This window comes from Microcaecilia unicolor, chromosome 6 (assembly GCF_901765095.1).
Source record: "Microcaecilia unicolor chromosome 6, aMicUni1.1, whole genome shotgun sequence".
In the NCBI taxonomy this organism is placed as follows: Eukaryota; Metazoa; Chordata; class Amphibia; order Gymnophiona; family Siphonopidae; genus Microcaecilia; species Microcaecilia unicolor.
The window spans coordinates 134,162,936-134,179,897 of NC_044036.1; the positions used below are offsets into that span (position 1 = coordinate 134,162,936).

Below are 16,962 nucleotides of genomic sequence, written 5' to 3' on the forward strand. Positions count from 1 at the left end.
TCCAACCAAAAATATTATTAAAATCAGCAATGTGTAAGCTAATACACGCAAACAAGCAAAATGATTTACTGTGTTTCTGCGGTAGCTTGTTCGCATGCACTAACCACGGGTTAAGGGCTTAAAGCCATTTAGTAAAAATGATTCAGTTATGCCAACAACAAACCAAAAAGGTGGAATTTTAACCAGTGTAAATTCATTCAATCATTGAATTCTTCATAAAATCTTTGGGAGTCATCTCACTTGTGTGGTCTAATGCCTGCTTCTTGATGGAGAAAGCAAATTTGCTTACCCTTGATGAGGGTTCTCAGTATACAGGATAAATCAGATCGATAACCCCACCTCAGTAACGCTTTCAGGGGCAGATGATCAGAGGTAAATGCTGGTGCTACAGACCATTAGCACTGGATTAGTACCTGCATCTACCTGCGCTTTATGATCAGCTGCCCGTAGCACCAGAATGAAAGAGTACGCTACAGATCAACGCAAGTAGCATGCTGGTGCCCCCATGATTAATGGTAGTGCACACTGAATAATGGCACTCTACAGCTCAAAATCCTACGCCAGCTTGGAAGGAAAAGAAGCAGGACAGCAGCCGGACAGCAGGATGCAGCTCTCCACCCGGGCTGTGTTTAACCAGGGTTCCAGTGGACCCCCCACACCCCAATCCTTATGGCCGTGGTGATTGTGACGCCCCAAGCCCCCCCCCCCAGACACCAACACAGGAGGACTGGAGGTCCAGTAGATCTCCATGCCCCCTAATACCCCCCCAACAGAAGAAAGTGCTGGAGGTGATGTAGCAGCAACCAAGTGCGATCCCCACTCTGAAACCCTGCTACTTTGACTGAAGGAGGGATGCAATCCTAGTCCCTAATCTGACGAGCACTGCCTCCAAAATGCCAGCTCCTGAACCTGGCCAGTGCATCCTGGGATCTGCTGGGCGTGGCTTCCATTCCATATAAGGGCTGAGTGTCGCTATTTTGGAGGGTGTGCTCATTGAAGGAGGGACTAGGATTGCATCCCTCCTCCATCCAAGATAGCAGGGGTTTAGGGCGGGGGATTGTAGTCAGTCACCGCCAGTCGCCGCTAGACCAGCAGGGTATAGGCTGGAGGTCTGGTGACCTCCAGCACTGTTCTGTACTGGGGGGGGGGGGGGGGGCTGAAGATCCACTGGACCTCCAGCCCCCCCCCCCCCCGTGTTGGTGTCTGGGGTGGGGGCTTAGACGGGTTGTGGTCACCGGAGGGTGTGGAGGGGTGTGGAATGTTTGACGGGTCCAGGCTTTTGTCAGCCCGGACCTGTCAAACAAGTGCAGGAGCGCTCAGGCACGATCCTCCCGCACTTCACCCCTATGATCAGAACTAACAGCTTGCTTAAATTTGCATGCTATTAGCTCTGATCATAGGGCTTCTGATCATCTGCCCATCAGTGCTCAAGATCGTTTGCTATGTGTTCTGAGAGAGCAGAGGAGCAGTAAATTCCATATTTGTTAAAAAGCCAGTGCTGTCTGCAAGATGTCACCCACTTGTGTCTGATTTATTCTGTTGTCTACAAAGAACCCCCAGTACAAACAAGGAACTCTGATTTTTGACTTAGCAGCAACTTGGTCAAACTATGGAAATGATCTTCTGAGCTCTTCTCTTTTTCATTAACAGTCTTAGGATCAAACTCTTGTTTAAATCATGAAATTCCATCCCCCTTCCTTTTTTTCTAATTATTTCATAATAATTTTAGCCCACCCCCAAAATGGTAAAATTGGCATTAAACATACAGGAAACCAAATGCCATCCTCTCCCCACCCATTTGAGAATCAGTGCCATGACTCGAAGCTACTGTTAACTGTATTATGACGTAATCATAGAAAAGTACTTTGGGAATACGTGCAACGGGTCCATATTTGATACCTCAGGCTTTGTGCATCCTCTTAAGGCACAGCACACAGCCCCTCTACTGAAACCTTTCCACACAATATGAAGAGATGCAATATTTCAAAAACCACCACCCCCACCCCAAAAACAAAAACTGCAGCTATTCCAAGTCCTTCATCTTTCCTGAGAGTTGAATGTGAAGTCTGTCTGCTAAAAGACAGCATAAGAAAAAAGGGAAATGTGTCTTAATCAATCAGTTACTAATTCACTGAAAAGGGAAAGGAAAGAGCAGGGGAACATTACCTCGTCCTCTTCCTGTAACACCTGCTGCACACTCTGCACTGGTACCAGATGCTGGGAAGCTTCACTCCTGTTATGATTTAAAGAAATACATGCATTGGTATACTGAGTGAAGAACACTGCCTACAAGACTGCCCTTCAGCCACTTCAGGAAGCAAAACCCCATGCCTCCAGTAGGGAAGAAGAGAGAACAGACCATATCCAGGCTTTGCTTTTATCATTAACAGGATCTGGATTATTGCTATAGGCATCACTGTCACATATTTGAAAAAAATGCACACATGATCAAAAGTGAACATTCCGGCTCATGCATTACAGAGGCAACTTTACAACGTGTTTTTAGCACATATGTGTAACGATACCATCTTATTTCCTTTTCTGTGTTTTATTTTATTCTATTTCTGTTGATTACCTTTAAAAGTGGACTACCACATCTCTCTAGCACATATGTGGAAATATACCCATAAGACGGCTCTTATGAAATAGCACCTGGCATAAAAGCAAGCATGACGGCATGAATATGCAAACCTTTACTGCAGACATTGCTGAGGGAGTGGTCTGGGTGGAGATGGGAATTGTACATGTTGATTGTAATGCCCTCTCAGAAGTGTACCTGGGTTTGGAGGGGGGCACGACCTAACAGGAGTCCCCAGGACAGCTCAGATGGTCTCTTATGGCCTATATATGGCACCATGTGCCTCCAGCTAGGTTAAGAGGGTTTTTATGGGTAGGCTAGCACCAACCCCCAAGTCTTCTCTCTGACATAATTTTCCAGCTTCCACATAGGCGAGAAGCATTAGAAAGAGAGCTTGGGTTGGCGTGAATCGCTGCCCAATACTGCCACCGCTACCAACTGCAGCCGCCGACTGCTACAGGAGAAAAGGTGAGGGAAAAACAGACAAGCTAAATTCCAGTTTGTGTACCTAGATACCCTGGGAAAGTTAATGGAACCTGCATACTAAATCTACTTTAACTTGGCCACACATTGTTAACTGTCTCAATTATAGTGAGTCCTTGGATTTGATGTGTGTTTCTTGTGGCAGTTTCCTAACTTTCATCACAAATTTTAATCAGATTATTACATAGAGGGGCATTTTCGAACGGGGACGACCATCTCTAAGGGTGCCCAACTCTAAGGACGGTGCCGCGAAGGGGCGGGGCAACGCATATTATCAAAACAAGATGGACGTCTATCTTTCGTTTCGATAATACGGTCGGGGACGCCCAAATCTTGACATTTAGGTCGACCTTAGAGATGGTCGTCCTCGGTTTTCGGCGATAATGGAAACCAAAGATGTCTATCTAAAAAATGTCCAAATCCAAGCCCGTTGGTCATGGTAGGAGCCAGCATTTGTAGTGCACTGGTCCCACTCACATGCCAGGACACCAACTGGGCACCCTAGGGGGCACTGCAGTGGACTTCAGAAATTGCTCCCAGGTGCATAGCTCCCTTACCTTGGGTGCTGACCCCCCCCCCCCACCCCACCCCACCCCAGGTCCACCTGCCTGAAGTACACTGCACCCACCACAACTGCTCTAGGTACCTGTATACTACTGCGATGGACCCGAGTATGGCATTTGAGACTGGCATAGAGGCTGGCAAAAAAAAGTATTTTTAAACTTGTTTTTTATGGTGGGAGGGGGTTAGTGACCACTGGGGGAGTAAGGGGAGGTCATCCCCGATTCCCTCCGGTGGTCATCTGGTCAGTTGGGGCACCTGTTTGAGGCTTGGTCGTGAAAAAAAATGGACCAAGTAAAGTCAGCCAAGTGCTCATCAGGGACGCCCTTCTTTTTTCTATTCTCGGCCGAGGACGACCATCTCCTAATCATGCCCCAGTCCCGCCTTCGCTACCCTGCCGACACGCCCCCGTGAACTTTGGTCATCCCCGCGACGGAGAGCAGTCGAGGGTGTCAAAAAAATCAGCTTTCAATTATGCCGATTTGGACGACCTTGCGAGAAGGACACCCATCTCCCAATTTGTGTCGAAAGATGGGCGTCCTTCTCTTTCGAAAATAAGCATGATAGTGAAACTTGTGTGACATTCGGATTGTGTCCATCTAGTATGATCTCATTACTTTGCCATTACAGGGATTGTTATAAGTGTGGGCCAGGTGGAAGTCTATTATAAAGGAGTTTAGGCCTACAGATCAGATGCAGTGAAGGGATGTGATCACCACCAGCAGAGTGTGTGTGTGTTGGTGGGGGGTGGAGGGGTTGCTTTTAAAATTGTTGTTTTTGAATGCATGTTATCTGTGGCTAATTTCATTATCTTTGAAATATATTGTTGACCTTTTGCCAACTTCTGTCTTCAAAAAAAATATTCAACTATAAAGGTAACACAGTGATTAAAAATGTAATTATTGAACTTTAAAAACAATCTTAATACTTGTTTGGAGTGGAGGAGTAGCCAGTGGTTAGGGTGGCAGGCTTTGAGCCTGGTGAACTGGGTTCAATTCCCACTACAGCTCCTTCAGACTCTGGGCAAGTCAGTTAACCCTCCATTGCCCCGACAACAAAAACAAGTACTTGTATATAATATGTAAACCACTTTGATTGTAACCATAGAAAGGCAGTTTATCATCCCATCCCTTTCCTTTAAATTATTTAAATATATATCCTTAAAAAACTGATGGTGTGCCTTGACAATTTTTGCACGTTCAAAAGCTTCACTCCTCTTCTATCTTCTCAGTCTGTCAACCATGTTCTCTCCCCGCATTCCCTCCTTTGCCAAAAAAACAAGCAGAAATAATTCTAACTTGACATGCTAATGAGTCCTTCTGAAAATCAGAACTCTTATCAATTCTGCAGCCCTTCCCAAAGTGTCCACTTCTATTCAGAATTATGTCTGCTCTTCCATTCCAGCTCAATCTCTCATTAATGGTCACTTGCTACCAATCGTAAAGATCTTAGGTGTTACCTTTGACCACAAATTTTAACTTTAAAACTCAAAACTGACTACTGACTCAGTAGTACACTCTTCCTTCTCTTTACACAGAATTCAAACTCTTAAATTCTTACTCTCCCATTCCCTAATTTGGGTCATCGGTTACTTCTCATTTGGATTACAGCAACACTCTGCATTGCAGCCCAACTTTTCTGCTTAAATGTCTTCAACTCATTCAATCCACAGTTGAACTTCTTTATAAAGCACGTTTCAATCATGTTCCTCCACTTCTCATCTCTGAACACTGCCTTCAGATTCTGCACATATTACATTTAAGATTCTCACCACAGTTTACAAAGGTCTCACTCTCGGTGCTTGATTATAACTCTAATTCTTTGCTCATCTCAACGGGCTCTTCTGTCTCTTCTTCCACCTTCCCATCTCGATCTTGATGTTTCTCGTGACACCAGCTTCTGCTATGCTGGACCAAAACTCAAATTCTTTGCCATTAGAGCTCAGACTTGAACCATCCTTTGTGAAGTTTAAAAAAACAAATGAAAACCTGGCTTTTTCACCTCACTCCTAAATCGCCCCCTCCCTTTCCTCCACCTGCTCTTCACCTCATGCTTATTCCCTTCCTATCCCTTCTTCTCCAGCCTGCCTATCCTTCCTAGAATTTCTTCATCTTTTACAATTTTGTTGTCAACTGCTTAGCCTCTGGAACATCAAACCTCTGTAAATAACATAATAACATAGTAACCTAGTAGATGACGGCAGAAAAAGACCTGCACGGTCCATCCAGTCTGCCCAACAATATAACTCATATGTGCTACTTTTTGTGTATACCTTACCTTGATCTGTATCTGTCTTTCTCAGGGCACAGACCGTAGAAGTCTGCCCAGCACTAGCCCCGCCTCCCAACCACCAGCCCCGCCTCCCACCACCGGCTCTGCCATCCAATCTCGGCTAAGCTCCTGAGGATCCATTCCTTCTAAACAGGATTCCTTTATGTTTATCCCACACGTGTTTGAATTCCGTTACCATTTTCATCTCCACCACCTCCCGCGGGAGGGCATTCCAAGCATCCACCACTCTCTCCGTGAAAAAATACTTCCTGACATTTTTCTTGAGTCTGCCCCCCTTCGATCTCATTTCATGTCCTCTAGTTCTACTGCCTTCCCATCTCCGGAAAAGGTTCGTTTGCGGATTAATACCTTTCAAATATTTGAACGTCTGTATCATATCACCCCTGTTTCTCCTTCCCTCCAGGCAGGGGCGTATCTGGACTCCGGCGGTAGGGGGGGCCAGAGCCAGAGGGAGGGGGCACATTTTAGCCCCCCCCCCCCGCCGCCGAGCCCCCACCGCCACCAATGACTCTCTCCACCCCCCTCCCGCCGCCAACCCTCCCCCGCTGCCGTTCTTACTTTTGCTGGCGGGGGACCCCAACCCCCGCCAGCCGAGGTCTGCTTCCACCTGCCGCTGCCGTAAAAACTTCTTCTTCAGCCGGCGGGGGACCCCAAACCCCCGCCAGCCGCCCCGCGGTGTTTAAAATTCATCTTCGGCCTCCGTGGCCGTGCTGCTGTGATAGGCGCTGTTGAAATCCACTTCGGAGTCTGACGTCGTTGTACGTTGTACGTGCTGCGACGTCAGACTCCGAAGTGGATTTCAACAGCGCCTATCACAGCAGCACGGCCACGGAGGCCGAAGATGAATTTTAAACACCGCGGGGCGGCTGGCGGGGGTTTGGGGTCCCCCGCCGGCTGAAGAAGAAGTTTTTACGGCAGCAGCAGGTGGAAGCAGACCTCGGCTGGCGGGGGTTGGGGTCCCCCGCCAGCAAAAGTAAGAACGGCAGTGGGGGAGGGTTGATGGCGGTAGGGGGGCCCAGGCCCCTGAGGCCCCACGCAGATACGCCCCTGCCTCCAGGGTATACATGTTCAGGTCCATGGGTGTAGTTTGGGGGGGGCGAGCCCCCCAAACACAGGGCCAGAGAGCCGGCACAACGCTGCTCCCTCCCTCCCGAGTCCTCGTGTGCCCGTCTCTCCTGTCCGCGTGGGCACTCACTGACCTGAAGTCTGCCTTCTCCGTCTCCCTCCTGCAGCACCGGCGATTCAGTCAGCCTTCTGGCAGCGTCGGGGCCTCTCTCGCCTCATGTGCATCCCGCCTACTGTATTGCAACTTCCTGTTTTCGCTCCGGAGGCTGGGAGGGGCGGAGCTTGGACCAGTGGGCGGAGCAATGGATAACTTAAAGGCGGGACTGGAGGAGTTAGAGGGGTGATTTGGGGGGGGGGGTGTTGATGGGGTAGGTTCGTAGAAGAGTTCAGAATCAAGGCTGAAGAAGGTACTCTGAGGTAGGGGAACTGTTATAGGAAGTGGGTTTCTGGAGCCCGGAGGTAATTTTAAATAAGGACCAGCACTTTTTAGTTTGATTTAGGAGTTACCAAGCTGGGGAAATGGTGGAAGTCAGCCAAGGGGAGGACTGGGAGATCCCATGTCTCACTCATTAGGAATGTGTCTAGGGCTCAATTTGTAGACAAGGGGAATTGTAGAAGTGGAGGAGGGGCAGGTGGACAGGCCAGTGGTAGGAGCAACAGGAAAAGAGGGTTGAATTAGGAATCAGGGTGTCTGTTCTGTGCCCTAGGATAATCCTTTCTTCCCTACAAGCTGGTTGGAAGGGGGGTGGGGGCTGGAACACAATGCCCCTGCTCCTCTGGAGTCTGAAAAGAAGTGAAGGAAGGAACTGTGTACCAGGCTCCCCCAAGCCACCATTATAAGAGGCAAGTCTCAGTGCAGAAAAAGCCAAGTTTTCCCACCTGTGGGGGAGCAGCCTAGTAGTTAGACCACCAGGTTGACAACCAAAAAAGCCTGGTTCAAATCTCACTGCTGCTCCTTGTGGTCTTGGGTAAGTAGCTTAACCTTCCTTTGTCTCAGGTGAAAATAACTGCTGAGATAATTGGTGTGTGTGTGCACTATATGCTATTCTATAAAACTGACCTGGCATAAGCAAGTGTACAGGTGCCTTTATCAAACAGGTGCCCAATTGTGGTGCCCAGTTATCCCTCTTAGATTATAAACCCTGCAGTGACAGGGAAATAGCTAGTGTACATGACTATAGCTCACCTTGAATTATTACTGAAAAAAGCATGAGGTAATATCCAAATAATATCCCCCCAAAAAAGCCAGCTCTTGCTCCCTTCCTTCCTTCCTCCATATTAGCATAATTTGCATATACATATATGCAAATGAATATGCTAATATGCCCCGCCCCTTCCTTTGCCCCCCCAAATGAAACAGTCAAAATACACCTATGTTCAGGTCAGCAAGTCTCTCCTCATATGTCTTGTAATGCAAATCCCATACCATTCTCGTAGCTTTTCTTTGCACCGCTTCAATTCTTTTTACATCCTTAGCAAGATACGGCCTCCAAAGTTGAACGCAATACTTCAGGTGGGGCCTCACCAACGACTTATACAGGGGCATCAACACCCCCCCTTTCTTCTGCTGGTCACACCTCTCTCTATACAGCCTAGCAACCTTCTAGCTACGGCCACCGCCTTGTCACACTGTTTCGTCGCCTTCAGATCCTCAGATACTATCTCCCCAAGATCCCTCTCCCCATCTGTACCTATCAGACTCTCACCGCCTAACACATAGGTCTCCCGCAGATTTCTACTCCCTAAGTGCATCACTTTGCATTTCTTTGCATTGAATTTTAATTGCCAAACCTTAGACCATTCTTCTAGCTTCCTCGGATTCTTTTTCATGTTTTCCACTCCCTCCCGGGTGTCCACTCTGTTACAGATCTTAGTATCATCCGCAAATAGGCAAACTTTACCTTCTAACCCTTCGGCAATGTCACTCACAAATATAATGAACAGAATTGGCCCCAGCACCAATCCTTGAGGCACTCCACTACTCACCTTTCCCTCATCCAAGCGAATTCCATTAACCACCACCTTCTGGCGTCTGTCCGTCATCCAGTTCCTAATCCAGTTCACCACTTCGGGTCCTATCTTCAGCCCATCCAGTTTATTTAAGAGCCTCCTGTGGGGAACCGTGTCAAAAGCTTTGCTGAAATCTAAGTAGATTACATCTATAGCTCGTCCCTGATTCAATTCTCCGGTCACCCAATCAAAGAACTCAATGAGATTCGTTTGGCACGATTTCCCTTTGGTAAAACCATTTTGTCTCGGATCTTGCAACTTATTGGCTTCTAGGAAATTCACTATCCTTTCCTTCGGCATCACTTCCATTACTTTTCCAATAACCGAAGTGAGGCTTACCGGCCTGTAGTTTCCAACTTCTTCCCTATCACAACTTTTGTGAAGAGGGATCACATCCGCCGTTCTCCAATCCCTCAGAACCTCTCCCATCTGCAAGGATTTATAAAAAGTGAATTAACAAACGGTCTCAGTGTTTCTAGCGGGCTCCATGAAGTCATTTAAGCCTCTCAGCTGGTGCAAAAGCAACATGAAGACTGTTTAGCTTTCAAAATCTGTACCTTGGTCCATAAAATTATCTATGGCGAAGCCCCGGGATACATGACAGACCTCATAGACCTCTCAACCAGAAACGCAGTCAGATCTACACGAACATTCTTAAATCTCCACTACCCAAATTGCAAAGGACTCAAATATAAATCAAGCTATGCATCCAGCTTCTCCTACATACTACTACTACTACTACTACTACTTAACATTTCTAGAGCGCTACTAGGGTTAAGCAGCGCTGTACAATTTAACAAAGAGAGACAGTCCCTGCTCAAAGACCTTACAATCTAATAGACAAGTGAACGACCGTTGTAAGCTCTTTGAGCAGGGTCCGATAGGGGCAGTCAAATTGGGGCAGTCTGGATTCACTGAACGGTAAGGATTAGGTGCCGAACGCAGCATTGAAGAGGTGGGCTTTAAGCAAAGACTTGAAGACGGGCAGGGAGGGGGCTTGGCGTAAGGGCTCAGGAAGGTTGTTCCAAGCACAGGTTGAGGCGAGGCAGAATGAGCGGAGCCTGGAGTTAGCGGTGGTGGAGAAGGATACTGAGAGGAGGGATTTATCCTGTGAACGGAGGTTACGGGCGGGAACGTAAGGGGAGGTGAGGGTAGAAAGATAGTGAGGGGCAGCAGACTGAGTGCATTTGTAGGTAAGAAGGAGAAGCTTGAATTGAATGCGGTATCTGATCGGAAGCCAGTGAAGTGACTTGAGGAGAGGGGTGATATGAGTATATCGGTTCTAGCGGAATATGAGACGTGCAGCAGAGTTCTGAACAGATTGAAGGGGGGATAGATGGCTAAGTGGGAGGCCGGTGAGGAGTAAGTTGCAATAGTCCAGGCGAGAGGTAATGAGAGCATGGACGAGAGTTCGGGTGGTGTGTTCAGAGAGGAAAGGGCGAATTTTGCTGATGTTAAAGAGGAAGAAGCGACAGGTCTTGGCTATCTGCTGGATATGCGCATAAGTGCAGAATTGTGGAATGCATTACCAAAAGCTGTGAAAACAACATATGACCATCCTAATTTCTAGAAATCACTAAAGACCTACCTGTTCGAAAAGGCGTACCCCTCTGACCCAACTTAAGTGCCTGAACCCCTGCAACACAACGTAACCAAACCTCGTAACAAACACTATATATATCTGTCTTTCTCTACTATTCCTAATTGCGTCTGTAACTATGAACCTGTTAGACTATAACATCACTATGTATTTGTTTCTCAACCGGAGTTGGCAAACGCCTTCACGGTACTATGTAAGCCCCATTGAGCCTGCAAATAGGTGGGAAAATGTGGGATACAAATGTAACAAATAAAAATAAATAAATAAATAAATAAATAAAAAACCATGTGAATTATCATTGTATAATTGGACATGTGTGGAAGTTCTGGGAGCACCTAGACCAGCTCTCCTTAAAATAGGTGTATCTTGGACATTTCCATACATAAATAGCGGCTTTCTAAAATCGCCATTTCCAAGTGCAAATACTACTAAGTACCACGTGGAAATAATGCGCAAAGCTTCTCAAATGAGCTGCTTTGTCACTTACATTTTTTTGCCAGGTGCAATTTTGGAAGTGCTTCGTTTTGTGGAGCTGGAAGCGGAGTCCCATCGATGCAAGTGCTGACTTGAACTCCTGCTATCTGCTGTTGGAACGGATAATGATGCAGTTATCATGCCAGACTGTACTTATGGAAATACACATTTGAGGGGAAATTATATATATTGCACCTTAAAACCATGCGGTTAGCATGATTCTATAAACTACGCCTAAAGTTAGGCCTAGTTTATAGAATATGCTCACATGCCATTCTTGTGACTATAATTTAGGTACCTAAAGACAGGCCTAACTTAGACGCAGATCGGGTGTATTCTGTAATAGTGCACATAGGTTTTTGAAACGCCCGCAACCCACCCATTCCACACCCAAGCCAAGGCCCCTTTTTGATTTTGTGCATTAAAATTTACATGCACTGTGTTATAGACTATGCCTAGAAAGTTGTGCGCGTGAATTCTAATTAAAGCCAATTAGTGCTGCTAATTGGTTAAGTACCAATTATCAGCACTGATTGGCTTGTTAATCGATTAAGTTGTGCTCGCAATTCGGCTGTGCGGCCAATTAATGCGCACAACTTAATGCGCCATATACAGAATTTGGGGGTTACAGTGTGCAAACCTTATGGGGGACAGTTAAAGCGATGGGCGAAGTTTCACTAGTCCTACTTCTCCCTCTGACTTGCCTTGTGACTATGTAAAATGCATTACTATTGCCTGAGGTAGCTACTTGGCTTGTAAAACGGAAGATAAGGGCGCAAGATGCTTCCTGGTTGATCTCTGGCTCTCTCCCCATGGCTTTTATCCCATTTCTGGCAAGCCTGAAAGCAGTTACATTCAGGTACAAAAGGCAATTTGTCTGCCCCTGGAGGGCTCACAATCAGAGTTTCTACCTGAGGCAATAGAGGGTTAAGTGACTTGCCCAAGATCACAAGGAGCAGTAGTGGATTTGAACCAGGCTCCCCTGGTTCTCAGTCCACTTTTAAGCACTTGGCTACTCCTCCCCTCCAGGCCTTCTTGAAGACTGGAAGACTGTTCATATAATCATCACCACATCTGTGAAGAAAACTTTTCTGATGTCTCTCCTGCGTCTTATGTCATAAGAGAGTTAACATATAAAGAAACTAACACCGATTAAGGCACAAGCAGTCTAGGTGGTTCACCAGAAAGTATGATGTGGGGGAGGTGCATAAAAGGACTTTCTGCTGGTGTATATACGTCACTGAGGGCTGCCCCCCCCCCCCCCCCCCCCCTGTATCATGCCTTGACGGCATTTTCACAGTGAATGGTGAGTCTACAAACAGTCCTGTTTTATCTGGGCAATAGAAAACCAGAGGATACAAATTTCTATCCTGATCCTACAGAGGGGCTTTGGAGTCAGAAAAACCACTGCGAGCAACTCTTCCCCTCAGCTGAGCAAATCAGTTGTCTCCCTCATTATAGATACTATACTGAATTGTACAGAGGTTTGAAGTATCCTGTATCTCTGAATGTTGATTTCACAACAAAATCAATATCTGTATCTATTCCAGCTAAATACAATGATTTTTTTTTAAAGATTTCTTACATCTCCCTGTAACAGAGGATGACTTGGTAAGTTTTGCTTCTAAATTATTCTTCTCTTTCCCAGAAGATTGGCTGGACTTGGCTTCCTTTGGCTTCTTCCTGTGTTTTTCTTGCCACTCTGGTGGCGACAGTTTGAAGAGGAATTCTTGCAACATCATGTACTCGTTCAGAATTTCTTCATGCTTGGCTATGTCACTGTGGAGGTTGAGAAAGAGGTTAAAGCGTAAGAACATAAGAATAGCCATACTGGGTCAGAGCAATTGTCCATCTAGTCCAGTATCCTGCTTCCAACAGTGGCCAATCCAGATCACAAGTACCTGGCAGAAACCCAAATACTGCCAACATTCCATGCGGAATCCCAAAGGGTAGCAACATTCCATGCGGAATCCCAAAGAGTAGCAACATTCCATGCCACCAATCCCGGGGCAAACAGTAGCTCTCCCCATGTCTGTCTCAGCAGCAGACTATGGACTTTTCCTCCAGGAACTTGTCCAACCCTTTTTAAAATTTTGTGGGCTAAGCATCGCATTGCTTGTGCAAATTTATAGAATGAAGGGTAAGGGCTGTCATTAGCTGCAATGAGATCTCTGGGATTAGGAGTGAAATCACCTGCGTTAACGGTAGTAGTAGTAACACACATTAGTAACTATCTCCCTAAAATATTCAGCTCTCCCAACACTCTGAGCTGAAAAGCATAACATCTAATAAAAAACAGAATGAACTGAGGCTATTTCCATGATTTGGAATGATCTGTAGCTGCTCCGAATATTGAATAGAAGTGTCCTTCACATTTCTGAGGCAGTGGAAAAGCAACACTGGGCTGCTGTGCTCTCTATCAGTCATTTGAAGCTAAGTGACATTATGATAAGTTTTGAAAGGATTTAGTTTGGGATTTCAACACTATTAAAGCTTGTGTGTGACTGTGACACCATATTGAAACAAGGAAGGTTTTTAGCAAGTTATTGACAATACGTTAAATTACAGGGGCGTAGCCAGACAACAGATTTTGGGTGGGCCTAGGCAAGAAATGGGTGGGCACCAAGTGTTCTTCCCAGCCTCCACCAGAAAAATATCTGAGCTGGCGGGAAAACGCTTCTTTCCACCTTGGCAGTCTGCAGTAGGCATGCGCTGAAAACTGAGTATGCACAGGTGCCAGTATCGTGGAGAGCAGCATTTTAATTACTTTCAGGGGGATGTCTTCAGCTGCCAGAGCTTGGGATCCCCACCAGCTACCGCTAAACGTGTGCTACTGTTGGATGGGCCCACCCAGGCCCACCTGTGGCTACGCCACTAGGTTAAAAAACATATAGACCTGGGTATATCTGAGACTTTTCACTTACAGTTATACATTATAATTTTTTGGGGGGGGAATAAGGGGTTTTGCAAAATTGAGCAAAACACCAAACTCAAACTTAGTGAAGTTTACTTTTTGGAGTGTCTTCTACTTCACTCCTCTTTTGGGTGTTTTGGGCACATTTCTCAGCAGAGGAACCCATTCGTTCTCTTTACCTTTTGATGTTCATCACTTGGGCTGACAGTTTCTTTATTTCTGCCATTTTATCCATCTTCCGTTTAGTTTCTTTATCAGCACTAGAGGGGAAAATTCACAGTTGACTGACACCTTGTCACCTCTCAAATCAGATTAAACCATCTTCAAAGAAATAAGCATTTCCCCCCTCTCTCCCCCAAACATATCTTGAAAAATGAAATGAACTTTCACTGGGTCACAGCTGCCAGTTTTCCACTTCAAATCCTTGACTTTTAGCAACTCCATATATGATGGTGTAACCTCACCGTTAGTCTTCAGACAAAATGAACTTTCATATTTGTGTATATAGAAAATGGCTACATCAAATTTGGAGCATTTCCCACTGACGATAAAAGGCTCTTTAGGCTCTTAAATTTGTGCCCTATTTTCAGCCAAACAGCATCTGCCCGATATTCAGACCGTGGGAAATAGCCGGGCTGTCTCCCGGAGATTCAATGCCGGGCCGCTTCCGGTGACCGGCATTCAATATCCGGTTTAACTTTGGCTGGTCTGACTTTAACTGGCCACACTGATATTCAGCACTGCCCGGTTAAAGTCAGACTGGCCAAAGTTATTCTACCTATTGTGGCGGCCAAATATGGCCGCCAAACTTGGCGGCTAACAGTGGATAGCCGGTTATATACTGCAATATAACCGGCGATATTCAGTGACAGATAGCCGCCATTTTTTCTTCAATATCTGGTGGCATGACTTTTCCACTGAAAATTCATCTTACTTTAGGAGCTGAATAAGTTATGCTTCTAAATGTAAGCCCTGCCATTCGTTGGCCTACAATTATGAGCTTAGTGCTAAGCTCCAAACTTCTTCCCCCCCCTAAATCCACCCCTGTTTCCACCCACTTTTTAATGCTTCTAATTTAAGGATTTATCCCCAGATTCTATATAGGGCACGGCAAGTAGCGCGTGTTCAACTGTCCGCACGGCCAATTTATGCGTACTACTCAATTCAGTAACAAATCAATTAGTCATGATAATTGGCTGATAACAACCAGTTATCTCTAATTGTCAATAATTGGAATTTACACACACTTCTTGTTAGATGTATTCTAAAAAGAGACGAACGTAAATTCTAACGTGAGTAGCTGAAAAACGGACACAGCCATGGGAAGAGTGTGGGCGTGTCAGGGGAATCACTCAAATTTATGTATGTTGTTATAGAATTCGGAGGAACGTGCCTACATTTAGGAGCGGGTATTTACACCTGGTTTTCAGTGGCATAAATAGCTGTGCCTGAATGCAGTCGCATTCCCCAGTCCTATGCGCTATTCTATACACGCGCCTAACTTTCGGCATGTTATATAGAATAGCGCAGCGAACAAACAGTGGATCCAAAAAGAACTCCTCTCTCAAATGGTGTTCTTGAACAATGTCTTTATTCAAATCAATAAAAACGACCCGACACGAGTCGTGTTTCAGCCTTAACGGCCTGCGTCAGGGATCTAGTGATTTTTGATACAAAAACTCTTTGCTAGACCAATTGTCTTTCAGTCAGTTTTCTATGATCTGAAATATCACGTACGGCGTTGAGAGTACCGCAACTCGCAGCCTTTCTTCTGTCAAACAGTCGCATTCCCCAATCCTATGTGCTATTCTAGACACACGCCTAACTTTCGGCATGTTATATAGAATAGCGCCACACGCTTCTTTCGGACGCGACTAGAGTTTAGTTACTGTTTACAGAATCCAGCCCTAAGTGACTTTTTCAACATGAATTCAGGCACTGAGTCTTAGTAAATTTTCAGAATACTGCAAATTATGCATTCTCTGGCTGTATTTAGGGACCGAATGTAACTGTGAGTGTGTGAATGTTAGTCGTGCCGATGAGGAATTACAGTGATATAAAACAGGCTCCCACCGTGCATCCCTGGGGGCCTAAATGCAGTAATTACACAACTAGGTGCAATTTGAGGTGTATCAGATGTAAATATTCATACCTATAATTTTCCGTACTTGCATACTTGTGCATATGGACACCTACTGGAAAAGTATGCACCGTCACTTCAAATCCCACACTTTTAAGCCAGTTGGTAACCTGGACACTGCATCAATGACCTTATGACCAGAATGCTAAGGGGTAACTTTAAAACAATCCAGAAACGTAGGAACTTTGAAGTTAGAGAGATGAAATATTTTGACACTCACCAGACCTATCACATCACAAACTCTAAAATGATACTGCCTTGTCACCTTCTGGTTACCCATCCGCCTCTTCCTGTTTATTTTATGTATTTATTTTACTTAGCTTAATATACCGCTATATGCCAGAATATGGGTACAGAATGGTTTACAATAAAACAAGCAAGCTGAAGAGAAAAAAAAGGAAAAGAGAGACAAAGAATAGAAAGGAAACTAAGGAAGAGATACAGGAAAACTAAGAACAGGAGGGGAATGCTGAGGGAAAAAAAGGTGAGTTTTCAGAGCTGATTTAAAGTTAGCATAGGAGGGATTAAAGTAAAACTCTGATGAAGGACTAGTTTAGTTTGTTTTAAAGGAATACATGTTAAGCTTGGAACTGGGTACACCTATAGAAGGAGACGTATTCTTTTTGAAGTCTCATCAATAAAAATGTTGCAACATAAACAGAGGAGGAAGGAGGGTGGGTTAGGGGGGAAGGGAGAAATTGTTAAAAGATTGATGACTGACTTTATCATTGTATTTTTACTCTGAAGTTTGATGGGGGCATTTATGTTTTGCCAGATATTGGATGTAGTTATCTTTTGTCAATCGTTAATAAAAATGTTGAAACATAAAGTTAGCATAGGAGGAT

General features: G+C 45.4%; 1 protein-coding gene across 5 annotated transcripts in view; it reads right to left on the minus strand.

Moving 5' to 3' along the window:
- CFAP100 (cilia and flagella associated protein 100) overlaps window positions 1-16,962 on the minus strand; it is a 48,163-nt gene that overhangs the window by 13,090 nt on the left and 18,111 nt on the right. For all 5 annotated transcript variants that reach the window (XM_030207686.1, XM_030207684.1, XM_030207685.1 and 2 more), the window contains 4 exons: window positions 14,157-14,237; window positions 12,649-12,842; window positions 11,077-11,173; window positions 2,167-2,233 (listed from right to left, as the gene is read on the minus strand). In XM_030207686.1, the coding sequence (XP_030063546.1) occupies window positions 2,167-2,233; window positions 11,077-11,173; window positions 12,649-12,842; window positions 14,157-14,237 (439 nt within the window). The remainder of the gene's footprint in view (window positions 1-2,166; window positions 2,234-11,076; window positions 11,174-12,648; window positions 12,843-14,156; window positions 14,238-16,962) is intronic.